The sequence below is a fragment of the Talpa europaea genome (genome assembly GCF_964194135.1).
Source record: "Talpa europaea genome assembly, chromosome: 2".
Classification (NCBI taxonomy): Eukaryota; Metazoa; Chordata; class Mammalia; order Eulipotyphla; family Talpidae; genus Talpa; species Talpa europaea.
This window is the reverse complement of record NC_140068.1, coordinates 20111828-20139332: the sequence shown is the minus strand read 5'-3', so window position 1 is coordinate 20139332 and position 27505 is coordinate 20111828. Positions and strand designations below refer to the sequence as shown.

Here is a 27505-nt window from a genome sequence, read left to right as displayed (position 1 = left end):
CCTACCAACTACGCTAAGTCCTCATCTTCTCTTGCCTGGATTATAACTATCTCCAAAATGGTGTTTCCCTGTTTCAAGTCTTGCTTTCTTTTGATCTATTACTAAAATAGCATCCTGAGTAATCCTATTTTAAAAAGGAAGGTTGGGGGCCTCCCTGGTGGCACAGGCGGTTGAGCACAGCACTGTGAAGCTGTCCGCAGCCTCTGCAGTGCCGGTTCTATCCCCGCTGGCCCTGGAGCAACCCACATGGCACAGCAGACCTTGCCTATCTCGCCCGCTGCTCCCCTCAGCAGTGTATTTCATCAGTCTGCCAGCTCTTTCTGTTCCCTACTGTCTCTGGTGAGGGAACAAAGACACCCTTCTGCACATCTGGCCTATTCCCTGGTTCTTGTATCAATAAATCTTTAAAATAAAAAAAAAAAAAGGAAGGTCAAACTATGTAACTTCTTCATTCAAAATCTTCTAATAGCTTTTTTTCTCACTGAGTAAGTCAGTTTTACACACTGCTTCCCAGTTTCTATACACTACCATTTACTACCTCTGTCCATCTCCCAGTAGAAATAAGGCGTGCTTCCCTAAATCAGGACTTGACATTTGCCATATATACCTTGTGCCTTAGATGTCCTTCCATCAGATAATCACTGTCAAATCCCTCATCTCCTTCAAGTTTTTTTTAAAGACTTACTTATTTATGCATAGAAGAACTAGGTAGGCCGGGGGGTGGGGTGGGTGGGTGTGTGTGTGTGTGTGTGTGTGTGTGTGTGTGTGTGTGTAGGGAGGGTGGTGTTGAGAGGATTCACCAGAGACTGAGTGGGGAGCAGAACAGGCACTTTTACTGAAATACGCTGCTGAGGGGAGCAACACAGGAGAGGTCTGCTGAGCCATGTGGTGATCTTCCTGGCCAGCCAGGATCAAACTCATGCTGCAGTGGCTGCAGATAGCTTCATAGTGCTGTGTCTTTAATCTCTGTGCCACTAGGGAGGCCCCTTTAAGTTTTAATTCAAATATTGTCTTTCAGTAAGGCCTTCTTTGACCACATTATTTAAAATGTCACTTTCCCCTCCCCTAGTTTTATATTTATCCAGGGTTTTAATTACTTCTTAAGATATATAACTCAAATTTATTTTTTTCTCTTATTTCCTCTATAGAACGTAAACTCCAGGGCCTCCCCGGTGGCGCAGCGGTTGAGCGCTGGATTGTGAAACTGCCCGCAGCTCCCCTCAGCAGTGTACTTTGGTCCTTCTGCCTGCTCTGCTCCCCGCTCTGGCTCTGGTGAATTTTCTCACCCTCCCACGCTTCTGACTGTACCCAGTGCTTGTATAAATAAATAAAAATAAATCTTTAAAAAAAAGAAAAAAAAAAAGAACGTAAACTCCATAAGGGAAAAAAAAAATTTTTTTTTCTGGTTTGGATACTGTGGAATGTCTAGTGTCTACAAAAGAGCTTGGTACATAGATCTTAACTAACAGAGGTTAAATAAATGAATATATATATAATTTCTTGTGTGACAGAAAGGAGTTAGTGGGGAAGAACCATGGACTAAATCTGGCTAATCCAGAGGATTGGCAAATAGGAGGCCTGCCTTGAAGCAGCAGGTCCAAGTGGCAATGGGCAACCACGTATTCATATAGAGGACAGAGTGTTTAAAAGGGCTGACTACTCCCTACTTTACTCAGGAAAAATGTTACTAAATATTGTTATACATTTGAATCCTTCAGACTCTAAATCCAGACTTAATAAACTTCAAATGGAACATGCAATACTATCTTTCACTTACCTACTGTATTTCCAGAAGCAAATTTCACTGATGAATTCATCTTATTTTCTTCTGAAAGGTCAGAGGTTTTCACTAGTAACGGGCTAGTAGGATTAGTATGATCTAGTAAAAAATTAATAGGTAAAAATACAGAATATAAGTATTTGAATTAACTTATAAACACCAGAGTATAACATTAAGACTTCAGTTAGATATTTCAAAGAAGTAGTGGGTAAATTCATGAAACATAACAAAAAGTTTTATTTTTAATAAAAAAATAAATGTAAACCTTCTTATACAGATTGTTTTCTGCCACAATAGAAGATATTTTATAATGAAAAGGTCAGTTTGCATGTTCATACCTCATTAATTTTATTACTGTAAGAAATTACTTAAACACCAAATGGGTATAAAATAAGTAATTTATGATATGACTTATACAAAAAATAAATCTACCTTTAGTCCTAATTAAAACATTTAACCTAAAATGAGGAGAAACATGAAGATTTTAAAAAAGGAAACATACAATCTCCAAGTTAAAATTTATTCTAACACATGCCTCTTTTCATCTAAAATTTGAACACATTTTAAATGTAAGCTCAAACCAGTGATCATAAAAACCCACAGGGGATTAAAAAAGTCATATTTTCCAAATATCCTTATTTGAAACATCATAATTTAAATTCAGTAATTTCCTTTTAAAAACTAATATAAATTAATAAAAATAGACAAGCATACATGTATAAGTGCAGAAAGTACTGTTAAAAAATAAGCACTTGGGCCTCTCCGGTGGCGCAGCGGTTAAGCGCTAGGATGTGAAGCTGCAGCCTCTGCAGCGCTGGTTCGATCCCCAGCCGCCAGTGAGGGTTCCACCTGGCGCGCAGACCTCTCTTGCCGCCCGCTGCTCCCCTCAGCAGTGTATTTTGTCAGTCTGCCTATTCCGCTCCCCGCTCTGACTCTGGTGGATTCTCTCACCCTCCCGTACTTCTGACTGTACCCAGGGCTTGTGTAAATAAATAAATAAATAAATCTTTTTAAAAAAATAAAAAATAAGCACTTATGAAAAAAAACCTGAGCCCTGACAGAATAGTGACTCGTGTGTTTTAGTTTGATGCTAAACTAAAATACAACCCGGCAACAGCTTCCTTACCACTGCCAGTTCTTTTCAGTTCCATTTCCTGCATGTGGATTTTGCTTGGAGTCATGCGAATGGGAACTGGATGAACAATAGCAGTATCCTAGAGACAATGGGAGGAAATACAAAATTTGTACTGAAAATGCCAAGCTGGTATCATTATATAATCAAAACTAACATTTTAAAAACTGGTGGATAGATTTTCTGATTCACAGTAATACAAGCATGAAAATTCATCTCAATTAAAAGTTCTGGAATTGTATTTAAAAAATTAAGTTTAACATGTATAGACATGCCTAGTAATCTGACTGCACAGAAAGTACACTTTAACTGAATGACTAGATATTATGTGAAAAAATGATATAAAAAATTAAAGACAGTATTCAAAGTGTGAAATGATCTGCTGAAATTATACAAATTAAACCTTTGAGTTTAATGAGAATCCCTACAATGATAACTCATTTTCACTAAATTACTGACATTTTTCTGATATAAAACAAAGTTAACAAGATACTTGTCATATTGCAACAAATAGTGGGCACAGTACTGTCTACAGATTAGTTCTATAGAGCTTCTTAAAATTTAGTAAAAAACTTCCATAAAGGAATCCATTTTTTTTAAACGAATAAGTAACACTTCTAACTGTTCTTAAAACTTTCTCATAATTAATATATCCGACATTCCTAAGCTTCATGAAAACAAGTTTAGTTAGAGCAATCAAGGAGCTGACAGAATAGACTTTAAAGGGAACGAAAAGAGAAGGGTACACAGGTAGGCCTGGCCCTGGGAGCTGTGCCTCCCAGAGGAGGAATTAGCAAACAATCAAGTATTTGGCTTAAAGAACGGTAGACCAAGTGAGAAATAACGCTAAGCTCCATCTATGAGGACACAGTTCATATTTTGTATGTGCTGCTGCTGCTAGAGACTGAACTTGAGATTCTTAAATTTCGGTTATCTTGTGATGAGTTAAGTAATTGTTAGTGAAGGATAAGGACCTTTCCTTTAAGACAGACAGTTTTGGGGACTATATGGAGAAACACCAAGTCTCTGCTCTAGCCAGTTAAGTTCTAACATACCATCTCTTTTTTAACAGGCCTCCTTAGCTTTCACAATTTCTAAAATTGAACAGTAAGTCAATTCCTTACTGCATTTATACTGACAAATCCATTCATAGTTATTTCTGATCCCCATATTAGTGAGATTCTGAACAGAGTTCTTAAATCAACCTAAACTAATATTTCCCCTATAACTTGAAACTTATATTGAAAAAGATGAACATGATATATATTGGTAAAAGTTTAGCTTTCTCACATCATAAGTCAATTGCAGTTAAGATGCTATGTTTAAATAAATGTGGCTTTAGAAATAACACTAATTTCTTAACGTACAATTTTAATAACAGAAATAACTTTGAGAATCAGAATTTATTACAAGGCATGATCAAAGGAGAAAAAATGACAGTTCATGAGACAATAGGATCTTATTCCAAACCCAAAACAAACTAGGAAAAAACAAGCAAGGACAATTTACTAGATGCTTTAATTCATAATACTCATCTAATATATGCTATTTGTGTATATATAAAATCAGATTTATAGTTTCTAACAGCTGGAAATATTAAGCAGCTTTTCATGTATTTCCATGCAATAAATGTAAGTCATAATAATAACTCCAAGAAAACAAAATCGTAAGCACCCTATTCTGCCAAACAGGTTGCCCAAGTCTCTATACAAACAAATCAGTTTTCTAGCTTACTTCAGTCTTACTGTTACTGTTTGTTATAAGCCTGAAATAGATTTAGCCCAGCAGATTCTGCAGCGGGTAGAATAAGGCAATTTTTTGATGTGTTTTCCACAGGTGATCAGGCCTAATCTCAGACCAGTACATCAGAAGCTCTATTTGTGACTGTGATACGCAACAGAATAGAGCTTTGACCTGACGCATTTCAATACCCAAATAAAGAACCAAGAATGCCCAGAAGCCTTGAGTCCTGAGCCACAAGATGACAAAGTAACACTTATTTGTTTCAAATTTAGTGTTCCTGAATTTTGAAAAAGAGAAAAAAAAAAAAAAGCATAAAAATTGACTGCAGGTTCGGCTCACTTTCTTCTACCTATTAAAATCACCCAAACAGGAAACCCACCCCTAATCACCCATTCCTTTGTTCACACTGTCAATTTGTACTTTCATTCAAGACTCACCATGCAAATATAACAACTTTGTGAAAAACTTTCCCTAATAAAGTGGGCTGAGTTAGCCCACAGGTCTCTGACCAGTTTGGACCAAGGCTCTATAGGATAATATACAATTAGGTATATTACAAATACCAACTTATAACAATTAAACTGTGTACTACTTAAAACTGGAATTTAGTTTTTGGCATTTTGTATTTTGAGAGACTAACATGGGTCCTAAAAGGGGGCTCCACTAAACGAGATGAGTTGGGTGGTCATAATCAGTGGTCAAACTAAGTCTTTTTATACTATAAATTACTCAGAAGTTTTACAATACTCAAGATCAGGCACAAACCATGGCAAAGACAACTACATTACATTTCTAGAATTTCCTAGCCAAAATAGATTCGACCAAAAGCTATTAACCGATAAGCAGTTTAACAAAATAATCAAGTTTCTGGAAATGAGATAATCGGAAACTCAATCTCATCAAAATTATGGAAGTCTCATAATTAACCATCTCAGTCTGCATGTGAGGTCACTGCACCATGTGGTAGCTATCTCTATACAGAAAAGTGTGGAGCTTTTCATACATTCACTTTATTAAGCAAATGGCTAATTATCAAATTTTAGCTTTTAAAAAATATTTCATTAAATGTTTCCAAGACTAAACTCCTATTAGAACTGTATTTTCCCCCCCAAGGTGATTCTCTTCTCATTTAAATAGACCCTAATTGCTTACTTACAAAATCCTTGTTTATACAAGCCTTGCAAAATGTCATTTCAGATTGTGGCTACAGCTGTGTTCTATAGACAGGTGATGTATGTTAAGTAAATTTTAAATGAAAGTTAAGAAACTTAGACTTCAAGTGAGAGTAGGGAATTCTCCTAAGGTTAAACTGAGATTGCTGTTGGGGAACAAAGATGAGATTCACCAGCCACTGCAGCATGAGTTTGATCCCGAGCCAGGGAGGTGACCCACATGGCCCAGCAGACCTCTCCTGTCTCATCCGCTGCTCTCTTCAACAGTGTATTTCTGTGGATCTGTCTGTCCTGCTCCACACTGTCTCTGGTGAATCCTCTTACTCCTGCACCTTTGGCCTGCACCCCAGTTCTTGTATGTATAAATAAATAAATTTAAAAAGAATCATAACACTGAATGATTATTTTCACTTTCTTAAGGGTTAGAGAATAAATTAGCTCCCCTATTGCCATATTAAGTTTTCTTTTCCAATGAAGTACTTTTATTAAGTACTTTAAATGACCCTATAAGTAGGAGATAAGACTAATAAGGAGAATTAAAACTTTGAGCTAAGGTAACACTTTCTTTGCATTTACAGTATTATCACTTTCCAAGAGACCTTAAATCTGCTAGTGAGGGGTCTCTCTGGTGGTACAGGGGTTAAAAACAGCACTACCAAGCTATCGCCAGCTATTGCAGGATGAGTTTGATCCCTGGCTGGCCAGGGAGGTGACCCACATGGTGCAGTAGACCTTTCCTGTATCGCCTGCTGCTCCCCTCAGCAGTGTATTTCAGTAGATCTGCCTGTTCTGCTCCTCACTCTGTCTCTGATGAATCCTCTCACCCCCCCCACAGCTCTGGCCTACACCCCATCTCTTGTATGCATAAATGAATAAATCTCTAAGAACAAAAACTTAAAAACTGCTAGTGCAGCAAAAATTATGTTACCATTTTATTTCTTCATTTTTCAGAAATTAAAATCAAAGATTAATGCTCTCAAAATAGCAAGCAAAAGGCATAGATGACTGACTTATTATTCATCCTTAAATAATTAATGCACTATTTAAAGACACTTAAACTTCCATATACTCCTGTTTGAATTCAAGATAATAGCATTCTCTATGTTTCAAATAGATATAAATCCTTTTAAATAATAAAACACACCAAGATCCAGTCATTTAAACTATTGAAGATATAACATTATCTTTAAATGCCACTTCTCTCAAATTCACATTAAATAACAAGACTATTTTTGTAATGAATTAATAAATGTTGGTTGTGTCTTAGATCTAGAAAGAATGCCTTTTCTCACTTTCTCCCTATCTTGCCACTCAACTCTTTGAATAAAATCCTATCTTTACCCTTTTCTTCCTACCTACTTCCTCTTTTCTTTTTGAAAGGGGCTTATTAGCAAAATTTCTTTTAAAAAAATTAAAAATAAAGCTGAAGTGAACAGTGAGAAGAATGACTAAAAGCCAAGGTCTGAGGATCTCAAATCTTTTGAGGTGGACAGGTGGGGCAAGTACAAAATTAAGTCTAATGGGATAGAATTTATTTTTAAATCAGGATGTGAACTTTGTAGCATTTTTCAAAGCAACACACTAAACCACAGGAAGACAAGACAGGTTCCTTCGCACAATGGGAATCTTTGACCAACAACTCTATTGTTTTGCTGAATCTGATTCTCTTTAACAGAATTCAACATACTAATTAAGTCAAAGCAGTACCAATTATATTATTAAAATAAGATGACATTGCATATTTAACATACAAAGTACATACTACACAATGTATATGCATACATATAAAATAGTATTTACTGTTACTTCACTGAAATCAGCAGTATATGTTTAATAAAACATACACTTAATTAGCAAATGAAAACAAGGTCAACTAAATCAATTATAACAAAATGCTATTTTAGACACGTACGATTTTAAAAACATAAATTTTCTCACCAGAATAACTAGAAAATACAAAGAATGATAAAAAAAAATGTTCTTTCCACCATTAAGCACACAAAAATTTAAAAGCCTGCCAACTGTTTTTCCCTCTAAGCACTCCACTGAATCATGCATATCAGCTAAAAACCATAATGAATGGAAATTTGGGTTAATAAAATTAATTTCAAACAAGCAAGCTAAGTGATTGACTTACAGGATCAGCTGGTGCAATGTTAGAATCAAATTGGGTCAGAGTTTGTGAGCTTGAAGAGCGTTCACTAAATGTCTCCCACTGCTGAACAGACAGAGGAGAGACAAGTCAGCATGATGAGAAAGAGGGAATAAAAGATCACTGGAGAAGATTTAGCAAAGTAATTCAGAGGTTGCACTGCAAGTTGTGTTTGATAGGCCTGATAAAATTCCGTAATTTTTATTTTTCCTTCAACACTGAATACTTGCCTATGCTGGGTCATCTTGTAATGGAAGATGAGTGGCTTCACAATCAAACGTATAGCAAAAATTTGTTGCAATCTCTATAAGAGACTGAAGTCTGACAGAATTGAAACTCAAAACATAATACAGAAACAGAGTCTAAGTGTTATGAATGATGACAAAGTAAATAAAGGGGTTTGTCTTGACCAGAGAAAGAATAATTCCGAATCTTTTTAAAAAAATTCTAACGTTAGTGTACTGATTTGGTGACGCTAATGAATCTAATGAATTTTTGGTCAAAACAAAGCAAGTCAGTGTGACTTGCCAGTGCGACCCCTGAAAGGTGATTCTATTATGTATGTGCACATATTTTATACTTATGTATAAATATTTAATAAAATATAATTGATAAAATGCAAAGATTCTGGAATTAATATATGTTTGAGCTTATGTCAATCTGTAGCAAGTCAACCCCTGCAATCAGCACTACAAACAGGGCCATGCCAGACCACAAGACAGAACTGCCAGTCAGGCACCCACCTCCCACCCCATGCTAGAAAAATCAGAGTACGGCCACAATGAGAGCAAATCAAGCATCTGAATGTGTGTTATATACAGAAGATGTGTTTTGATATGAAATACTATTCCTCTAAAAGAGACACACAAATATGCCTCCTTCAATATAGGTGGAGTGATAAAAGTATTAATTTTAGTATATTCCATTCGTTTTGGAAATCACTAAAAATAGGATTTTTACATCAAAACTCTTAAAATTATCATTAAAATTTGATTAAGAATTATCAGTTATCCTTTAAGAGAAAAAACATCTACACGTATACAATATATACACACAAATGTTTACACACAGACACATCTATCCCATTAACCAAAATCTTCTTTTTATAAAAGTATACATTTTTATGCTTCAAAGTTCGACTTACTATTTAAAACAGTGATGTTCAATTTGAGAAAACAGGTAGAAATTAAATATTAGCAAATGAACACATTGATGAAAACTGTTTACAAATGGCTAATAATTATTCCACAGCTTAGCTACAGATTAGTTTTAAAATCATGAAAATTAAGATATACTAATACTGAGGCATTAAAGTGTTTCTTGAATAAAGTCTACAATAATTCGCTTTTATCATGGGACAGCACTTCAGGGAAGTGACTTAATAATATTTGTTAATATAATTTCTTCAGTAATTATTCTTGCATGGGTACAGAAGGGTTTTTAAAAATTCTAATTATCTGACTGCAGAAAAGCTGAGATGCAACAGATTTTTTGCCAAAGAGAAGGCATTTTATTTATCTGGTGGCATGAAGTTTTAGTTGGTTTCACAAGATTGTATATAAGCCAGCTGGAGAGCAGAGAGAATCATAGTTGTAACTTTAGCATAATGGTTAAGAGCATAGGCGCGATATCAAGACTACTGGATTCCCAGTAAAGCTGTACAGATTTAGGAAAATTATTTAACTTCCCTGCCTCAGTTTCATCTGAAGCAATACCTACATTATAGGATTGTTATGAGGATTTCAGGAGTTAATAAATGTAAAGAATTTGTGAATGGAACTGGCATATCAAAAATGCCGAATAAATGTTAGGGATTATTAGTATTATTAGTTCATCCTCTACAGTGCCTCATCTATATTGCAGGTGCTGAATATTTGTTAATATTAGTGCTTTGTGGCAGAAAATTAAAATATAATTAAAATTCCAAACCCTAATGAGATCTTTTTTTACAAATATCTCAAAATCAAAGTTAGTTTTATTTATATTTGGCTTTTTTCCAAGCATATTTTAAAAATTATGAATTCATGATCTTATTACCAAATACTACAAAATAAAACTTGCTAGGAATATTGACGGAAAATCCAACTACTGAGGTCAGAATTTGGAAGAAACATATTCCTAGTCTTTAATGACTACACATGATTTTATTTTAAACAGACTGCCTTTAAAATTGAGATGCTTTACAAAGAATTGCTTTATTTATGAATTGATACCAATGAAATGAAAATACTTTTTGAAATCTCTTATTGCTTTCAAAATGATAGAAATGAATAAATGCAGTGGGAATAAGTGGTTTCAAGAACACTGACTCTGTCCTCTATAAAGCCTTTCTACTAGTAAATTCCTCCCAGGTTTAATTTCTCCCTTTCAAAAAGCTTATAAAGATATAGGGTTTTATATCTGATGGTATGATGGATGATATAATGTTCTGATGTAGCAGCAAGTACCTTAAATCTGCCAGTTCCCTTGCTTTTCAACAGTACAAAATTAATTAGTGTCTCTTTATCCAGCACTTTTCTGGCTTTAAATATTGTGAAAAGCACAGAAGCTTAGAATTTTTCCCTGAAAGTGAACAAACTCTCAGATTTGTAGCTAATTAAAACTGATACCAAAAACTGAAAGGAAAAAAAATGTATCTTGTTCATGAAGAACACACTAACAGGCCAGAGCAGTGTTTTTCAAATGGAGGTCTATGGAGCACTAAGGTTTAAAAGGCGTCACAGGAGTGCTTTGGGGAGGTAGAACTCAGGCCCTCTCCCCCTATTCTAAGCAGAGAGGCCCTACTTTTTACTGTTTCATATAATGAAGGTAAAGGGGGGAGGAGGAGACATGCAATTCATTTGTCTCAAATTCTGTTTTGCATGCTGTGCTTGATCTCTTTAAACCACTGCGTTTAATAAGGGTTAAATAATTCCATTTTGTATTGAATTAAGCAGAATTATTATAAATAGCTTGGGTTGTAGAAAACACTATTTCGTGTGGAAAGATGAAATCTCATAATGCTAAGATTACAAATACATTATTATATCCATTGATTGATTACTGGAATGAGAATGCAGTGTGAAGTAGTGGGTATGGCAGATGAATGAATATTAAATGACTTGTGTTCAAATCTTAGCTCTTATTCCTCACTGGCTATGAGATATCTTGCTCAAGATATTCACCCCTTTGATTATTAACTTCACGCATATGCCATGTCTAACTCAAAGACTTAGTAGGAATGAAAAATCAAATGATAGTGTATATATATATACATATATATATACACACAAAAAAGTACTCTGAAAACCTCAAAGAGTCACATTAATTACATTTATCACTGTGATGTTAGGTATGTTTTCTCAACTCTAAATGCATGCTGGAAGGGTTATATTCTGAAATTATTTTGTTTGGAATTTCTTACCTTAAAAGAGTTAACATTAGTAAAAGAAAAGGGAAGGATTGCTAACCTCACTGCTTTGATTCAGCTCAGGCCAAGTCTGGTTTAGTGATGGCATTGATGGTGACTTGCTTGGAGGTGCTTCTGCAGGAGAGCCTGAATAACCTACCTCACCTTGCTGATCCCCAACATCTGCAATTTAAAAATAGAGAAATTCTCTATAAACAATATATTTTAGTTTAGGAATACTTATTTTAAAAAGCCTAACAGAAGGTCTTCACGAGCTGCAAATTATATTGTGAATTTCTTCTCCTCATATTCCCAAAATAAACATGTTAGCAATCAGACAATTCCTACTATTTATTGTCTACCTGTTTTCCATGAAATAAAATCTAGTTATGAATACATAGGAAAAGGAGTGTAATATTTAACAATAATGCAAAAGGTCAAACACTTTGAAGCAAAGTCAATGAGGCTACAGGACACAAATATTTATCTCCACCTGTAACTGAAGACAGATCTGTACCAGTTTCCGAAGTGCATTTCATGGACTATTAATCACTAAGGTGCTTTGAAAAATTAGATTTCTGTTCAAACAAATTTGGGGATTCTGTAATTTCCTCTTGGAGGACACCCATGCACATTTGTTTATCAAAGACCTGGAATATTAGAGAGGAAATAAACTGTGTTTAAATCAGCTTTTCCCTAACACAAACCATTTTGAATCAAATAAAATCCTTCAATATTCCCTTGGAATGTACTTTGGGAACTGCTGATTTACTCACATTTTCTCTACCATAGACTGTTTGGTAACAGTCTCCCTTATTATCAAAAAGCAGGACATACTTGCAAGGCAGACAGTAAAAGGAAAGAAAGCACCCCAGGCATGAACACAAAGCAAAGTCAATGCAGCTATAGGATACAAACATTTATCACTAGGTTCAATGGCACCTGTAGACTTAACTGAATAATACAAATCCATGACATGATTTCCAAGTGTTTTTCTTTTTCCAAAGTATTATGTGGTATCATATTCTACTTTTAACTAATTAAGTTTTAACTGAAAATGTTTCTTACATTACAATTTAAAAAACGAAAGCACTTTCAAGAGTGAATTCTCATTCTAATTTCCCCAAATTTTACATGGTACTAAATATAATCTGTCTGAAAATTACAGTAATTGCCAAATGAACAGCAAATATGCATAATCTGTTCAGAAACTGTGTCAAAAATATGGTTCTAGTATCTGTTACTATCTCATTGTTTGACCATGGGCAAGTTGAATAAAATAACAGCAAGTTTCTCCATCAGAAAGAACAACTTTTGCCATTTACACACTATCCTTCAGATTCCTAAATAGGCAGTCAAATAATACCTTAGTAATCTGTAGGTTTTACCCTCCCAATCTGTTCATAAATAAATTCGTAACATCTTTCATGCTTAACAAAGGATCTAATATATACTAGACGCTCACATACTTATTGAATTGTTTTTCTGTTGTTCATTTAAATTTATTCTTTACTATTATTTTCCTAAACTGAAATTAACTATTGGTAATTTCACCTTATTTTGCTACATGAGTATCTGAAAATAATTCCCCTTTACTTATCCCGACTTACTTCTTTATGGTCAATTCACACTGCAAGTTCTAATTTGCAATCCAGCATCATATATAGATAAATTTTTGTTTCGCAAAGTCAGGAATTATTGTTATTTCTTTCTTAACCCTACTCCTTTCTCAAGAAAAGTTTCAGAATGATATAGAACCAGTAAGATGAAAAAAAGGCTTCAGATAATTTTCTATGTTGAAGACCTCCTAACTCAAACTTCTTAGAGTAAAACTTATTTATGATAAATAGTAGGAGCAAATTCCTTACGGGGATAGTTTGTGGAACAAAAATTGTGGAATTTTTTCCTTATGAAAGCAATGGGAATGGAAGTTAAGAAAAGGCAGATAATGGTTATAAATTGAAATTATAAATTTCAAATTATAAATGTGAAAGTTTATTAAAAGTGAAACTGTTAGTGAATGAAGAAGTGTCTTTAAGAGATCTTACAAAGTAGGTATTAAAGAAAAATAAGGAGAACTGAAATAACATTAGCTAGATAGAACTTGGTACCTGGTTTGGTTTTCCAGACCACCATTCTCATGACACCTGCGAATGGCAAATTTAGAGCCACTGTACCTTGCCCCATCTCAGGGCAGTTACAATTTGGGGTAGACTATGGGAACCTCTTTGCTCTACCAGTACAAAGCAACTGCAAGGCCAGCCTCTTGAAGCTGAGAATTGAAATGTTACACCTTTGTACTTAAATTTCACTATTATTCCAATACACTATTTTAACAGTTACCGTCCTAGAGTAGCCATTCCTAAACTGTGATCCACAGACTTTAGGGACACCCCACGTCTCTTTTAGGAGGTCTGAAAAGTCAAAATGATCTCTGTAGTATCAATAGTAGTATAGTAGTAGTAGTGTCAGTAGTATAGTAATAATAATGCCTTTTCACCTGGCTGGCATCTGCACTGATGGTGCAAGAACAACAGTTGGGTGAACTACTTGCTTATCAGTGAGAATCAAGACAGAGGAACCAAAATATACCAACAGTCAAATATTCACCATCCCCACATATGTCAGTTAAAATAAATATAAATATGTGTAGAAATTTCACTGAGGAATGTTCACAAGGGGTAAAAATAATTTTTTAGTAAATCTCAGTCCTGAAAACATTCTTTTAAATACTTTTTTGTGCCAAAATGGGAAATATGCATAAAGCACTTATGTTTCCTATCAAAAGACAATGGTTGTCTCAAGGAAAAGTATTGAGAGATTCACCTGTCATCTGAAAAAGTCACTTTTTTCATGGAACACAAGTTTTTTCTGAAAGAACAGTCAATAAACTATAATTATTCAATTTTGGGTATTAGGCAAGCATTTTCTCAAAAATGAATTTCTACTTCAAACAAGACAACTGTTTTCAGTATTTGTTACTAAGAACAGTCAAGTTTTCAAGTGAAAATCAAATTTTGGAAAATGTTTATATATGTCCATAATCTCAAGAGCTTCCTAGAACTTAAAGATATCTTTGACTAGATAGGTCGTAATGTTAACAAGTATGCTTTTTGTAATAAAATGTGCCAAGATTTGGATCTGTGTATTTCAGTGAAATATTATTTCAGACATAATGAGTTATGTTATAAAACCATGCATGGGCAAGAGATTCATTCAAAGTGTAAAACAGATCTATGAATTTTAATATAACAGTACAAGCAATTCATTAACATGGTTTGATTTCATATTGCAACTAACCTTTAAAAAATTACCATCTGTTGAGTTTTGATGCAGTACCAATGAATATACATAATTATCTGAAAACAGTACTTTTACTATGTGAGGCCAAATTTTCTTCATACGCTTTAAGGAATGACAATCTTTTTCTACAAAGGGCCAGATAATAAATATTTTAGGCTGTGCAGGCTACACAGCCTCTCAGCTATTCAATACTGCTGTCAAAATGCAAAAGCAACTACATATAATTTGTAAGGGAATGACCGTGGCTGTGTAACATCAAAATTTTATTTATGGACATTGACATTTTAATTTCATATAAATTACATTCCATGAAGTGTTCTTTTTAAAATTTTTTCCAACAATTAAAAATGAAAAATACATTTGTGGTTTATAAAAAAAAAAAAAATAGTAGACTGGATTTGGTCCTCGGTGCTTACTTTGCTGATTCCTGATTTATCTCAAACAAAACATATCCTGGGCCTCCCTGGTGGCGCAAGGTGTTAAGACACAACCTATGAAGCTGAGTTCGATCCCCTGGCCAGCCAGGGAGCAACCCACATGGCGCAGCAGACTTCTCCTGACTCACCCGTGCTCCCCTCAGCAGTGTACTTTGGTCAATCTGCCTGTTTTGTTCCCTACTCTGTCACTGGTAAATCCTTTTACCCCCCACACCTCTGGCCTGTACCCCAGCTCTTGTATGCATTAATAAATAGATCTTTTTAAAAAAACATCCAACAGACTGGATGCAGAAGCCAACATGAAAATCTAGTTATCTTTTTTTAAGCCAGATATTAAAGAGTTCTGCAAAAATGTAAAACAATTCCACTCTTTTCATAATTTTTAATATTATGATTTTTTTTTTGTGTGTGTGTGTGGGACCCTCGCCGGCAGCCAGGGAAGGAACCGGTGCTGCAGAGGCTGCGGGCAGCCTCGCAGCCCAGCGCTGAAACACTGCGCCACCAGGGGAAGCCCTATGAAAAATTTTTTAAAAATTTAAATTTTAGGGCCTCCCTGGTGGCGCAGCGGTTGAGCGCTGGGTTGCGAAGCTGCCCGTGGCCTCTGCAGCACAGGTTCGATCCCAGGCTGCTCCCCGGCCACCGGAGGAGGGTCCCACAAGGCGCGCAGACCTCTCCTGCCACTCGCTGCTCCCCTCAGCAGTGTGCTTTGGTGCTTCTGCCTGCTCTGCTCCCCGCTCTGGCTCTGGTGAATTCTCTCACCCTCCCGCACTTCTGACTGTACCCAGTGCATGTATAAACAAAACAAACAAACAAATAAATAAATAAACATGCCTCTATAAAAAAAAAATTTAAATTTTAAAATTTTTTAAATTATTAAAATGATGAACTTATTTCCCTACAAATATCTCTACTAATATGTCTATTATTGTTATCTTTAAATAAAGTAGAAACTAATAGTCATAAATCTGAGAAGCATTTAATCTGTAAATAAACTGCACCTCCTTCAACTTTGCTTCCTATAAATGTTCAAACAAAGAACTTCATACCCCCCCACAACACTTAGTCTTTAAGACTGTATCTTTAGGGAGGCAGGGGGACAGTTTTACTCTTACCTGATGCAGTGTTCCAACCTAGCCTCCTGCTGGAACACTGAGTCAACCCTGCCTCCCTCCTGAGGGTTCTGCTCTGCCCCTGACATCATCAGAGCATCAGGGCTGAAAAAGAAGAGCATGAGCCTAAATTATTTGTTAAAGTCAACCCCAAAAGGGCTTTTATGCAAGAAGTATTCCCATGGATGAAGTGTGCTGGAAGACACAACCAGTGTGATCACACTGCTGACAGTCAATCTACATTTAGTTAGTGATGATAATATGTGCAAACCACATATTATAAGTGCAAACCACATTTTTAGGCTCACACTAGAAAATAAAAACACTGTCAGCAGTTTTTGTCCTGATTCTGAAAAATTTATTGATTCAGCTCAGTATAGTTTACCTGTGGAATAAACTATTTCCTAAAAAGCTTTAGTTTTATTTTAGGTTTATAACCTATATATCCTAAACGTCTGTTATTTTCTTAGTATTATATTCATCATACTAAACTGTTTAAAAAATGACTGTATCTCTTACTGATCTTATAGCAATATGAACATTCCCTAAAACCTGATCATTTAAAACTTAATTTGCTTTTATATGGCAAAACAAATCTAGGGAGAGTTCCTCAATAATGAAGATTCAAGGTTTCAATCTCATTTAATGGTTTCATCAAAGCAAAAACAACTGTATCTTTATATTTATTTGAAGTACAAATATTATTCTTACAATAAAACTATTTAAAATAAAAAATAAACAGGTTTGGATAATTTTAAGTCTTCAACAAAAACCATAAAGGATACCTTGGATACCTTTGGAATAAGCAGTGCATATGCAGAAAGTAATTAAAGACTTAAGATATATATATATGTTTTGTCTTCATTGATATTATACATATCAAAAACTATTCTAGGGCCTCCCTGGTGGTGCAGAGGTTGGGCGCAAAGGTTGAGCGCAGCCTCTGCAGCACCGGTTCGATCCCCGGCTGCCGGGCGAGGGTCCCACATGGCGCGCAGACCTCTCCTGCCGCTTGCTGCTCCCCTCAGCAGTGTACCTCATCAATCTGCCTGCTCTGCTCCCCGCTCTGGCTCTGGTGAATTCTCTCACCTTCCTGTGCTTCTGACTGTACCCAGTGCTTGTATAAACAAACAAACAAACAAACAAATAAAAACAACAACAACAAAAAAAACCAAACCCCTATATTCTATTTCCAAAATTAATTTCACTTCTCCCCAACACGTCACAGAATGGACACTACGTAAGTAGACTTTAGAAGGTCTATGTAGAAGTCTCTAAGTTTTAAATTAAAATCAAAGATTAAAAATAAAAGTGTAGGGCCTCCCTGGTGGTGCACGCGGTTGAGTACAGCACTGTGGAGCTGTCTGCAGCCTCTGCAGTGCAGCAGACCTCTCCTGTCTTGCTGGCTGCTCCCCTCCCGCAGTGTGTTTCAGTCAATCTGCCTGTTCTGTTGCCCGCTCTGTCTCTGGTGAATCTTCTCACCCTCTTGCATATCTGGCCTGTACCCCATTTCTTGTATGCATGAATAAATAAATCTTTAAAAAAAAAAGAAAAAGTGTGTCTGACAAGGTTTGAAAACCAAAAAATGAATGAGTACTCACTCCCGTTAGGTTTTTCTAGGTTTTTCTGATGTACTGATGAACATTTTATCAAAACTATTATTTGATTCAGTTATTTTACTTCAAGAAATAATATCTACAGGTATATAAGAGGTTCCAATATCAAAAAGAACTAAAAACGAAAAACCCATTTTATCTTCTTTATATAGGACTAAAATTTCATAAAGAGAACAAACTTAATTGGGGCTTTGTCTTCAAAACAAAGAAAATCTTGAAAATGAGTATAAAGAAAAAAGGGAAAGATGTCAAATTTATAAGTTAACAAAGCAGATTTGTATCTAATATTGTACAGTTAGAACATTTGTAAAAAAATTTCGTCACAAACCATATAATATTATGTTGGAGTGGGGGTAAAAAAAAACACCTGAACCTCTGATACCTTTAAAATCAAGCCGGGGGCCTCCCTGGTGGTGCAAGGGGTTAAGCACTGCACTATGAAGCAATTAGTGCTGGAAGCCTCTGCAGCACAAGTTCAATCCCTGGCCGGCCAGAGAGAAACCCACATGGCGCAGCAGACCTCTCACGTCTTGCCTGCTGCTCCCTTCAGCAGTGTATTTCAGTCAGTCTGCTGTTCTGTTCCCCACTCTGTCTCTAGTGAATCCTCTCACCTCCTGCATCTCTGGCCTGTACCCCAGCTCTGGTATGCATAAATAAATAAGTCTTTAAAAAAATAAATAAAAAAATAAAATCACAGCTGGAGCAATAGCACATAGATATATATATGATTTGTACAGTTTCTCTTTGCTACAGGTTAAACAGACAAATGCTCAGAAAAAGAACTTCCATCACCAACCTTAAAATTCAGGCACATCAAGTTTACAAACAAACAGATTTTATTTAAGTGAAATAAAAGAAGCAAAACCCCACTGACTACATGGAAAAGCCAGGCTAACCAATCTGAATGTAAGAGGTAAGAGAATCAGACAAGTCTCTAGGAAATGATGGAATAAGCCTAACTTATTTTCTTGCATTAATATGGTATCAGTTTTACAGGATTAGAGTCAATAAAAATCTCTAGTGTAGTCAAGGCCCAATTTTTAAATCAAGGCTAGATACAACAATTCTGGAGCTACTACAATTTCTTCTCTTTTGGTTACTATCAAATAAACTCAATGAACAAATTCATTGTTTATTTAACTAGATAAATCAAAGTACTCTAAAGGAAAATTACCTAATACAAATCTTAGCTTTCAGCTCATGTTCAAGATTAAATGATGCTTAAACTACCTAAAATGCTAGGATTTTTTAATCAACTCACTGCCTGATAAAAGATCAGTATATAATTCAGGTCATGAAATATGAATGGCATTAAATTCACATTTCAAGTGGAGAAACAGGAAAAAGTAGAGTAAATAAATGTTTAGAACTTGCCCAAGGTCACAACAATAATTAGCAAAACTGGAAGCACACTCAGATGCTTAACTCCAAAGAGATTACTCTTTTAGTGGTAGTAATATCACAAATAACTCCATGAGTATAATTTAGACAATAAAATCATTATATGCATTTCTGGGTTAAACAGACACTGACTAACACATAAATGCCATTTTGAGAGCCATATTGTATTAGCTTTTCTTTTAAAATTATAAAATTCCCTCTAATTCAATATCCAAGAGGATTTAGATTCAAAAACAGAAGGCAATTAAGTTTTAATTAGTTATTTAAGAATTTAACATTATTGTTTATTCACTCAAAATTCCAGAAAAATAACATTTTTTTACCCCTCATATTCTTGTTTCCTTTTAAAGAAAACTACCAATGAGCATTTACAAAAGCATTCCTTAAACATAACATCATCTACCATCAAACACAAAATTTCCAGATTCCTCTAGTCTGAAGAGGAGAGTTTGGTTTTTTTAAAAGGAAAATGCTTGCTGTGAACAGTAGAAATCTAATGATAATCAAGCACTTCTATTCAATACACTAAGATGCATTAAATGGAAATATGCTGATAATGAAAACAGGCTACTTTTACCACATCAGATAATATATAACACAATCAAAGGATAGCAAAAAACAAGACACCAAAATGTTCTTCAAATCTCAGCAAGTCATAAGTATCAAAATAGTGAAAGAGTGGTATATATTCTTAACCTCAAACCATTAATTCAAGCTCAGTCTGTACATCTTACTCTGATATCAAATCTACATGCTTTTCATGAAATATTTAAGCTCGAAAGGTAAACTTTAACAGTTATCTTGATTTTGCTTCAAGTGTTAATGTTTATCAAGGCATCAATCAGATCCTTTCAGCTTCTAATCTTACCTGTTGAATCTTCCAAATCAATCAGTTTGGGCATTAAGCTTTCTGGGAGCTTTTCTGGTAAATCATAGCCATTCTTCCTAGCAACTACCAGATGAAAAGCAGCACAAAACTCATCCAGTGTCAATGCTCCATCTTTATCAAAGTCTGAGAGTTCCCTAGAAGATAAACTTATTTTGAATATAACCATATCCTGCTTTGGATCCCTTTCTGTATCAAAAGAAGGAAGAGAAATCCTTTCCTAGAAAAAGTGCTATCAACCAATAACTTAAAAAATCCCATGGAGGGGAAGACGAATAATAAAGCAAACACAGCAATGTAAACTGTAGAATATAGGTAGTGGGCATATGGTGCTTAAAGCAGACATTTTAAAACTTTTTTGTAAGCTTGAAATTCTCATAATAAAATGTTGAAAAATAGCCCCAATAAATAAAATAACCTTCAACCCATACTCATTTGTAGAAACAGGATAAAGCTGGTTTATTTAATAAGCTAATTTAAAAAAACTTTTATTGTTATCAAAATTCTACATGTGTGCTTTAAAGCATTTGACAGATTACAAGGCTTGATACAAAAAAAAAAGCTCAGCAGCTTCATTCTGCTGTCCTTCTATTTCCTAGATGAATAAACAACCATGTTTATATTTACCACCTTAAACTATAAATATCATATATACACTGCTAGTTCTTGATTTTTCTACCTACCTCTTACTGTAGCCATCTATGTCAAGAACCCTATTAACAAATTAATAGTGATATAAAATGGAAAAAATGTTTTTAAATAATTTAAGTAATTTATAATTGTGTTTTAATTGCTAATACACTTAGCTTCTCTGAGTCTTGGTTTGTATTTAAATGGGAGTTATGTACTGTCCTTAAGCTCATAGTTTGGTATAAGACTTACTAACTGAAATGAAATAATGTCAAATGAAATAAATGACACCATTTATGAGCGAACTAAGTTTTTGCTATGCATTATACTGGCCACAAGAAACAGCTCATAGTGGAGCTCCCCAGTGGTGCAGTGGTTAAGCGCTGGGTTGTGAAGCTGCCCGCAGCCTCCGCAGCGCTGGCTAGATCCTGGCGGCTGGGTGAGGGTCCCACATGGCGCGCAGACCTCTCCTGCTGCCTGCTGCTCCCCTCAGCAGTGTACTTCGTCAGTCTGCCTGCTCTGCTCTCCCCTCTGGCTCTAGTGAATTCTCTTACCCTCCCATGCTTCTGACTGCGCCCAGTGCTTGTATAAATAAATAAATAAATCTTTAAAAAAAAGCTCACAGAGCTTAAAGAATTTTAGCACTTTTTAAAGAACTACTGTACTGCTATATTTCTTTTTTTAGAGAGCAAGGAAGAAGTTGATTATTGTAAAGTATTACTTAGAATAACCTTTTCAAGGTTCTCAAAGAACTAACACAGTGTATTTTTTTCAGGTTTAAAACTCTACCTTCTAGAAACTCCTTTGAGGCAAACCCAGATTACCCAACTAATGATAGATCACACTTACCAAATATGAGAAAGTTCAAGAATAGGAAGTTTTGATTTTGTAAAAAACTCTTTAGCTGCAGATCCTGTAATATTAAAACAGTGTTCTTTAATGTTATTCTGAACATAGAGATCCAAGAATAAAATGTGAGGTTAGTCTTGAGACTTTTTTCATTGGGGAAAAAGGCATCCTTAACGGGCATATGTCATGTTTTTGATCTCTAGTGATTATAAACTCTTTTCAGACAAACAATTCGAGAATTAATTATCTTTTATGATCTCTGACCAAATAAGATCATGTCCTTGGGATTATGAAATTGAGACTTTGTCCTGTCCCATCTGGAAGAATTTGTTTTTAACAACTCACCTGGAATAAATCCGTTTAGATCAGGCTGAATGGTTTTAAATTGATTTACATAATACTGTCTTTGTTCATCTGTTATTTTCCAGGGATCATCATAACTACTGGATTGCCTACGAATTTCATTGGCAGTTGTAGCTGATGCTACAGTTCGTACTGTTGTCTGGTCCTGTAATGAAACATTTTTTCCTCAGTACAGTATCTATCTGTATGATTACATGGACCACGATTGCTAGGTTACTTATCTTTGAAAGTAAAACTTGCTTTTTTTGTGGAGATTTAATATATAAGAAGTCTTCACAAACTCATCAACAAACCACATACTTGTTATATCAGACTACTGAATGTTTTTGCACAATAATTATATAAATGTGTAGAATGATAGCAATATGTAAGCAACAGAAAGTTATGAAAAATGTGCTAAGAAAGCCAAGCAAATATATTTGTAGATGTAGAAATCTTAACTTTACTAAGACATTAGAAAAGAAATCAGCAAAACTTTTAGAGAAACATTACAATGATAACAGACTTGAAGAAAAGGCACAGAGCAGATAGATATTTTTTAAAAGAGTGAACTTGCATTTATACAATTTGCAACAGCAAAATATAAAAACAATGACTGCAGCAATACTAAAAATGAAGCAAATAAAAATGCAATACCAATAAAATGTCACACCTGGACAGAAGCAGGATGCATGATTAAAAGAGTACTGGTTGGTGGAGTATCTGCAAAACTGACCCAGTTTTCTTGAGGTGGAGGTGGAGAATGCCCTGACCATACTGTGTCACCCGCAGAAGAACCTAAGAGCAAAATAAACAAAAAGCTGACTTACTTCTGAAGAAAAAAAGTTACTAGAATTTTAAATAAAACACATCACACTCTATAAAAATTTTCTTTCAAACTCACTTTGAAGAAATACCACTAATTTCCAAATTGGTATCTCTGTTAACTTAAAATTATATCTCCTTTAAATCTTTTTTATTATTGTGCTTTCCTTGATAATACTGAAACTAATGTAATGTACATATATACATATATATAAATATAAAATCCTAGAAAATTATTCATTCATTCATTTAACTTTCAGAGAATCTGGTGTCCATAAACACAACAAAGTAAATGCAATTACCACTGTTCAAAGTGATATATATATACACTCACAATAGACCTACTTTTTTTTTTTTTAAAGATTTACTTTATTTATGCATACAAGAACTGGGGTACAGGCCAGAGGTATAGGGGTGGTGAGAGAATTCACCAGAGACAGAGTGAGGAACAGAACAGGCAGATTGACTGAAATACACTGCTGAGGGGAGCAGCAGGCCAGTCAGGAGGGGTCTGCTGCGCCACGTTGGTCACCTCTGGCTGGGGATTGAACTTGTGCTGGAGTGGCTGCAGTTAGCTTCATAGGTTGCGTCTTAACCCCTTGTGCCACCAGGGAGGGCCCTAGACTTAACTTCTATTTAAGGTGTTTAACTTATAATTAAAATGGTCTTACAGGTTTTTAAACTTTTAAAGAGAAGTATCAAGTTTCCTTCAATTTACAACCCTTAATAAACATAACTTTTACTCCTAGAGAATTTCTAAATACCTGATTGTGCTTCACCAAAGGGAGACCAAAATGGACCAGGTCCTGCAAGAGGCCTCTCACTATTACCCCCACTGGGATGACGATTGTGCTTCCTCCATGTGTGTGGAGAAGTTGGTGGGGACTGCTGTGGTGAAACTACTGGAGATGCAGGTTCCTAGAAAATAAATTATTTTTAAATAAAAAATTTACAGTAGCATTTTCGTTATTATCACACTCAATAAATGTTTTAGTGTAAACATACACACAGGAAATCAACTGATGACATTTACATGCAGTGATTACCTGCTGATCTGCAGACGTACGAGGCTGGACAGTATCATGACTTACGGATCCCTTTTTCACTTGCCCCCGGCCAGGTGGTGGGGGAATCACACCAGAGTAAGACCCTTGACTTTCAGAATCTGAAGAATATGAGGCTGCATGGCGAGATTCCTGTTCATTTTTTGAAGCAACAAATCTTGGCAGAGGAAGGTCCTTTACTGTTAACCACAAAAAATAAGGGGTTACAACAACAGCAGTATTACTGGTCCACTGCATGTCTGGCCCCATGCGTGTACTTTATATTAACTCATCTCGTAATCACATCAACGTTGCAAACTGCTCACTTTACAGGTAAAGAAATCAAGGCTCTGAGCTCCCACAGTAACTGACAGTAACTGAAAATAGGATCTGAATTCAGTTCAGGCTAATCCTGAAATCTGTTTCTACTCACATTAATGCTCTGAAGTGAAATATTAGAGCTCTAAATAAGCCACAGAGTGTCACTAAGTTTGAGACCAAACATTTTCATGGCAGAAATGAAAATGTCTTATTGCTCACCTTCCAAGGACACAGTAAAGGGTTTATATCTATCCATTTTAGTCTGGCTTATGACACACCTACAGACAGGTATTGTGCATTCAATTTTTAAAGGAGAGATGGAGGCTAAGAATTTCTCTGCAGATCAATCATTTCTCATACTTTTAGACTAAAACAATACAGCAGCAGAATAATTTTTAGGAAAAAGTGTAGTTCCATCCACTATCTAATAACCTGCATTTCTCTTTAGAATCTTCACATTAAAGAGAGGAAACAATAAGCTTACTCAGTATTTATGTCAAATAATACTAAAAAGAATATAAACGCTCAACTTTAGAAGAACTATGTATGTATGGCCAGAGGTCCACGAAGAAAACCTGCTGCTGACTAATAAAATGAGCTGGTACTTAAAAATTCTGAATTTCAGATTTTTCTCTTTCTCCCTTTTCCCTATGAAAACCACAAAACTCTCTCATTTACATGCCTACCTTTACAGAATTTCCATTACTACTGCATTAACTGGACTCCAACAGAAAAACTAATTATCCCAGATGACATCTGTAAAGCAGTTGCCAGTAAGTAGGTTTTCGTCTGCCAATATTTTAATATTGTCTATCAATCAGTAAGTTTTTATTAACTAATACTTTCTAACTTCAAATGGTGCTTTCGTAGCCTTCCCAAACAAGAAAACAAAAAGCACAATTCTGTTTTATACTTAGTAGAAAAGATGGAAATAAGGCTACCATAATATATCATTTATCTTGATTGAATCACTCATCTAAATTTTAAGTACTTAGTGAATTCTGAGAAATCACCATTTTATGTCTTTACATTGTCATCAAATATGTACATACCTAACAGCATTAGGACAGATATAAACAAAATGATGACCCTTTCTCAAAGTCGCAAATGCCATTATAAAATCAGAAAGAAACAACAGTTCCATTGACTTGACATCAGTTACGATTAGATGTCTATTTTCATTCCATATTTACCTGTATTTATACTTTCCACTCTTAAAGGAAAACCAGACTGGGCAACGGCTACAAGTTTCAAAGCAATATAGAATTGACTTCTTCCAAAATAACCAAGTCTTGTTGCACCACAAAGCTCCATAATCTATTAAAACAACAACAACAACAACACAGTGTTAACAACGAGATTTATGACAATGTTTCACTATTCAAATAAGCAGCTAACTTGTGTTTATAACTTCCCCAAAATACTTAGTTGATAAATGGCATATTATTCCCAACTGATAACCAACTTTCTTGGGCTTCAAGTTTATATGTTTAAAAATAAAGACCTTACAGGAAGGCTATCATTCTTCTACTTATAAAAATTCATGTAAGAAGCAATTCTACTTTACTAAACTATATTTCATTAAGTCAATTTTTTTAGAAACAATGTACCATCTATTCTTCTTCATAAGCACTGCATACAACAGGATCATGTAGCTAACAGACCAATTATTATGCAGTCATTTAAAGTAAGTCATAAAACAACATGTTAAGTGGAAACAAGCAGCATATGTAACCTAACCACATAAACACAAATTTGAAAATCATATATAAAAATTCAATTGGCATTTTGATAGGTAAGATTAAGAGTAGGGTTTTTTCTCTTATTTACCAGGTTGTATTTAATGTGGTTATTCTACTTTTCTTTCAAACAGCAAATTTTGTTTCCTTTGTTATTTTAAAACATGAAAATTTGCAAGGATCTACCCTTTTTTAATCATTCAACAAATATTTCTAGACTGGTTATTATAACCAGACTAGAAAAGAGAATTTTAGGTATAAGTTCAAGTCCAAAAGCTATAATAACTATCTACTATATAGACACTATAGAGTAATTGTAAAACAACATAAGCACTAACTATCCTGGTCTCATCTTTTCAAAAAGTACAAATTCAAATAGAAAGGGTATTTCAGTCTATTTTCTCTGTCCCAAACACTCAAGGAAGACTGATGTACCTGTGATGTTTTGCTGTTAAGTTAGAAGTATTTACTAAAATTGCAAAAAATGTGCCTCTCAATATATCACAGAAACAATAACCACTTGTTTACATACACAAGAAAACATGGTCATTTTTGCTGTGAGTAATTAGCACTGTAAGAAGTTTCAGGTTTTGCTACTAAAGGCATCACTTTTGTGTAGATTTAAAAGGGCAAAAAGGATAGAGACAGGTTTACATTAAGACATGATGAGGAAAGGCAGCTGAGAGGTGGGAAAGGAAGGTCACAGTCATTTTGCTGTCATCACTCTCATTACCTACCACCCTTTCTGCCCACTTGGCACCCCTTAAGGGATCCTTACATGTCTCACATACTTTTGTTTACAAAATAAAGCATCTAAAACATGCCAAGTATGTGCTAAATAAAGGGAAGACTAAAAGGAGATTACATACAGATTGCATGGTTAGGTGCCTGCAGGTATTTTGGAGGGGATAACCGAGAAAACAGAAATGCAAGTGTGTGCAGAAGACAGGAGCACACTACAAACATATGCCCTGTCCCTGGAAACCAGATACTATGTGAGGACTGAAGCTGGGACAGAAAGTGAGATTGCTCACAGCAGTGAAAGGAAACTCTGGAGAAAATCAAAACCTAAAGGGCAGGTATAAAAAGGAGCCTATGAAAGAGAGAGTGGAAAAAAGGACTGGCAGGAAATGGGAAACCAAGAGTGAAAAGAGGTTTTGGAGAGTGGGACCAAGTCTTAAAGAAAATAATCATTGTACTTATAGGTTTATGCACAAAGGTGTGCAAAATTAGAAGCAACCTAAAATCACAAAAACAAAATAAATAAAATTATATGATAACCAGATGATGAGAAAACCATACAGCTATAAAATTCACTGTTTATGGTACTAATGTTATGAAAACGAAAGACAAGATACAAAGCAGTGGTGTACATAAGTATAATCCCAATTTTAAGATATACATATATAAATGGTAGTGAACATGCTAATGTATATTTCTGAGTGCTAAGATTAAGGGATAAGAGTTTTATTTACATAAGTCTATATTTACTACCAAAAATGTAATTTAATTAGAAAATTGAGTAATTTCCAAAAGGAGTCAAAATTAAAAAGGATGGGGAAAGGGAATGCACTCAGTATATTGCAATTGGGAGAGTTTTGTTGTTTGAGCTGTTACAATGGATTAAAGAATAAACA

At 35.0% G+C, this 27505-nt stretch overlaps 1 protein-coding gene across 5 annotated transcripts in view; it reads right to left on the bottom strand.

Annotated features, from left to right (window-relative positions):
* Positions 1–27505, bottom strand: part of REPS1 (RALBP1 associated Eps domain containing 1) — a gene marked incomplete at both ends in the record, with an annotated part of 70411 nt that overhangs the window by 19646 nt on the left and 23260 nt on the right. For 3 of the 5 annotated variants that reach the window (XM_084228093.1, XM_084228094.1, XM_084228095.1), the window contains 10 exons: positions 1778–1879; positions 2907–2994; positions 11429–11550; positions 20102–20256; positions 21599–21662; positions 21944–22106; positions 22614–22738; positions 23530–23683; positions 23812–24008; positions 25323–25446. In XM_084228093.1, coding sequence (XP_084084219.1) covers positions 1778–1879; positions 2907–2994; positions 11429–11550; positions 20102–20256; positions 21599–21662; positions 21944–22106; positions 22614–22738; positions 23530–23683; positions 23812–24008; positions 25323–25446 — 1294 coding nt within the window. Of the gene's footprint in view, positions 1–1777; positions 1880–2906; positions 2995–7964; positions 8046–11428; positions 11551–20101; positions 20257–21598; positions 21663–21943; positions 22107–22613; positions 22739–23529; positions 23684–23811; positions 24009–25322; positions 25447–27505 lie in introns of all 5 variants that reach the window. The other 2 variants (XM_084228091.1, XM_084228092.1) reach the window with 1 other exon arrangement.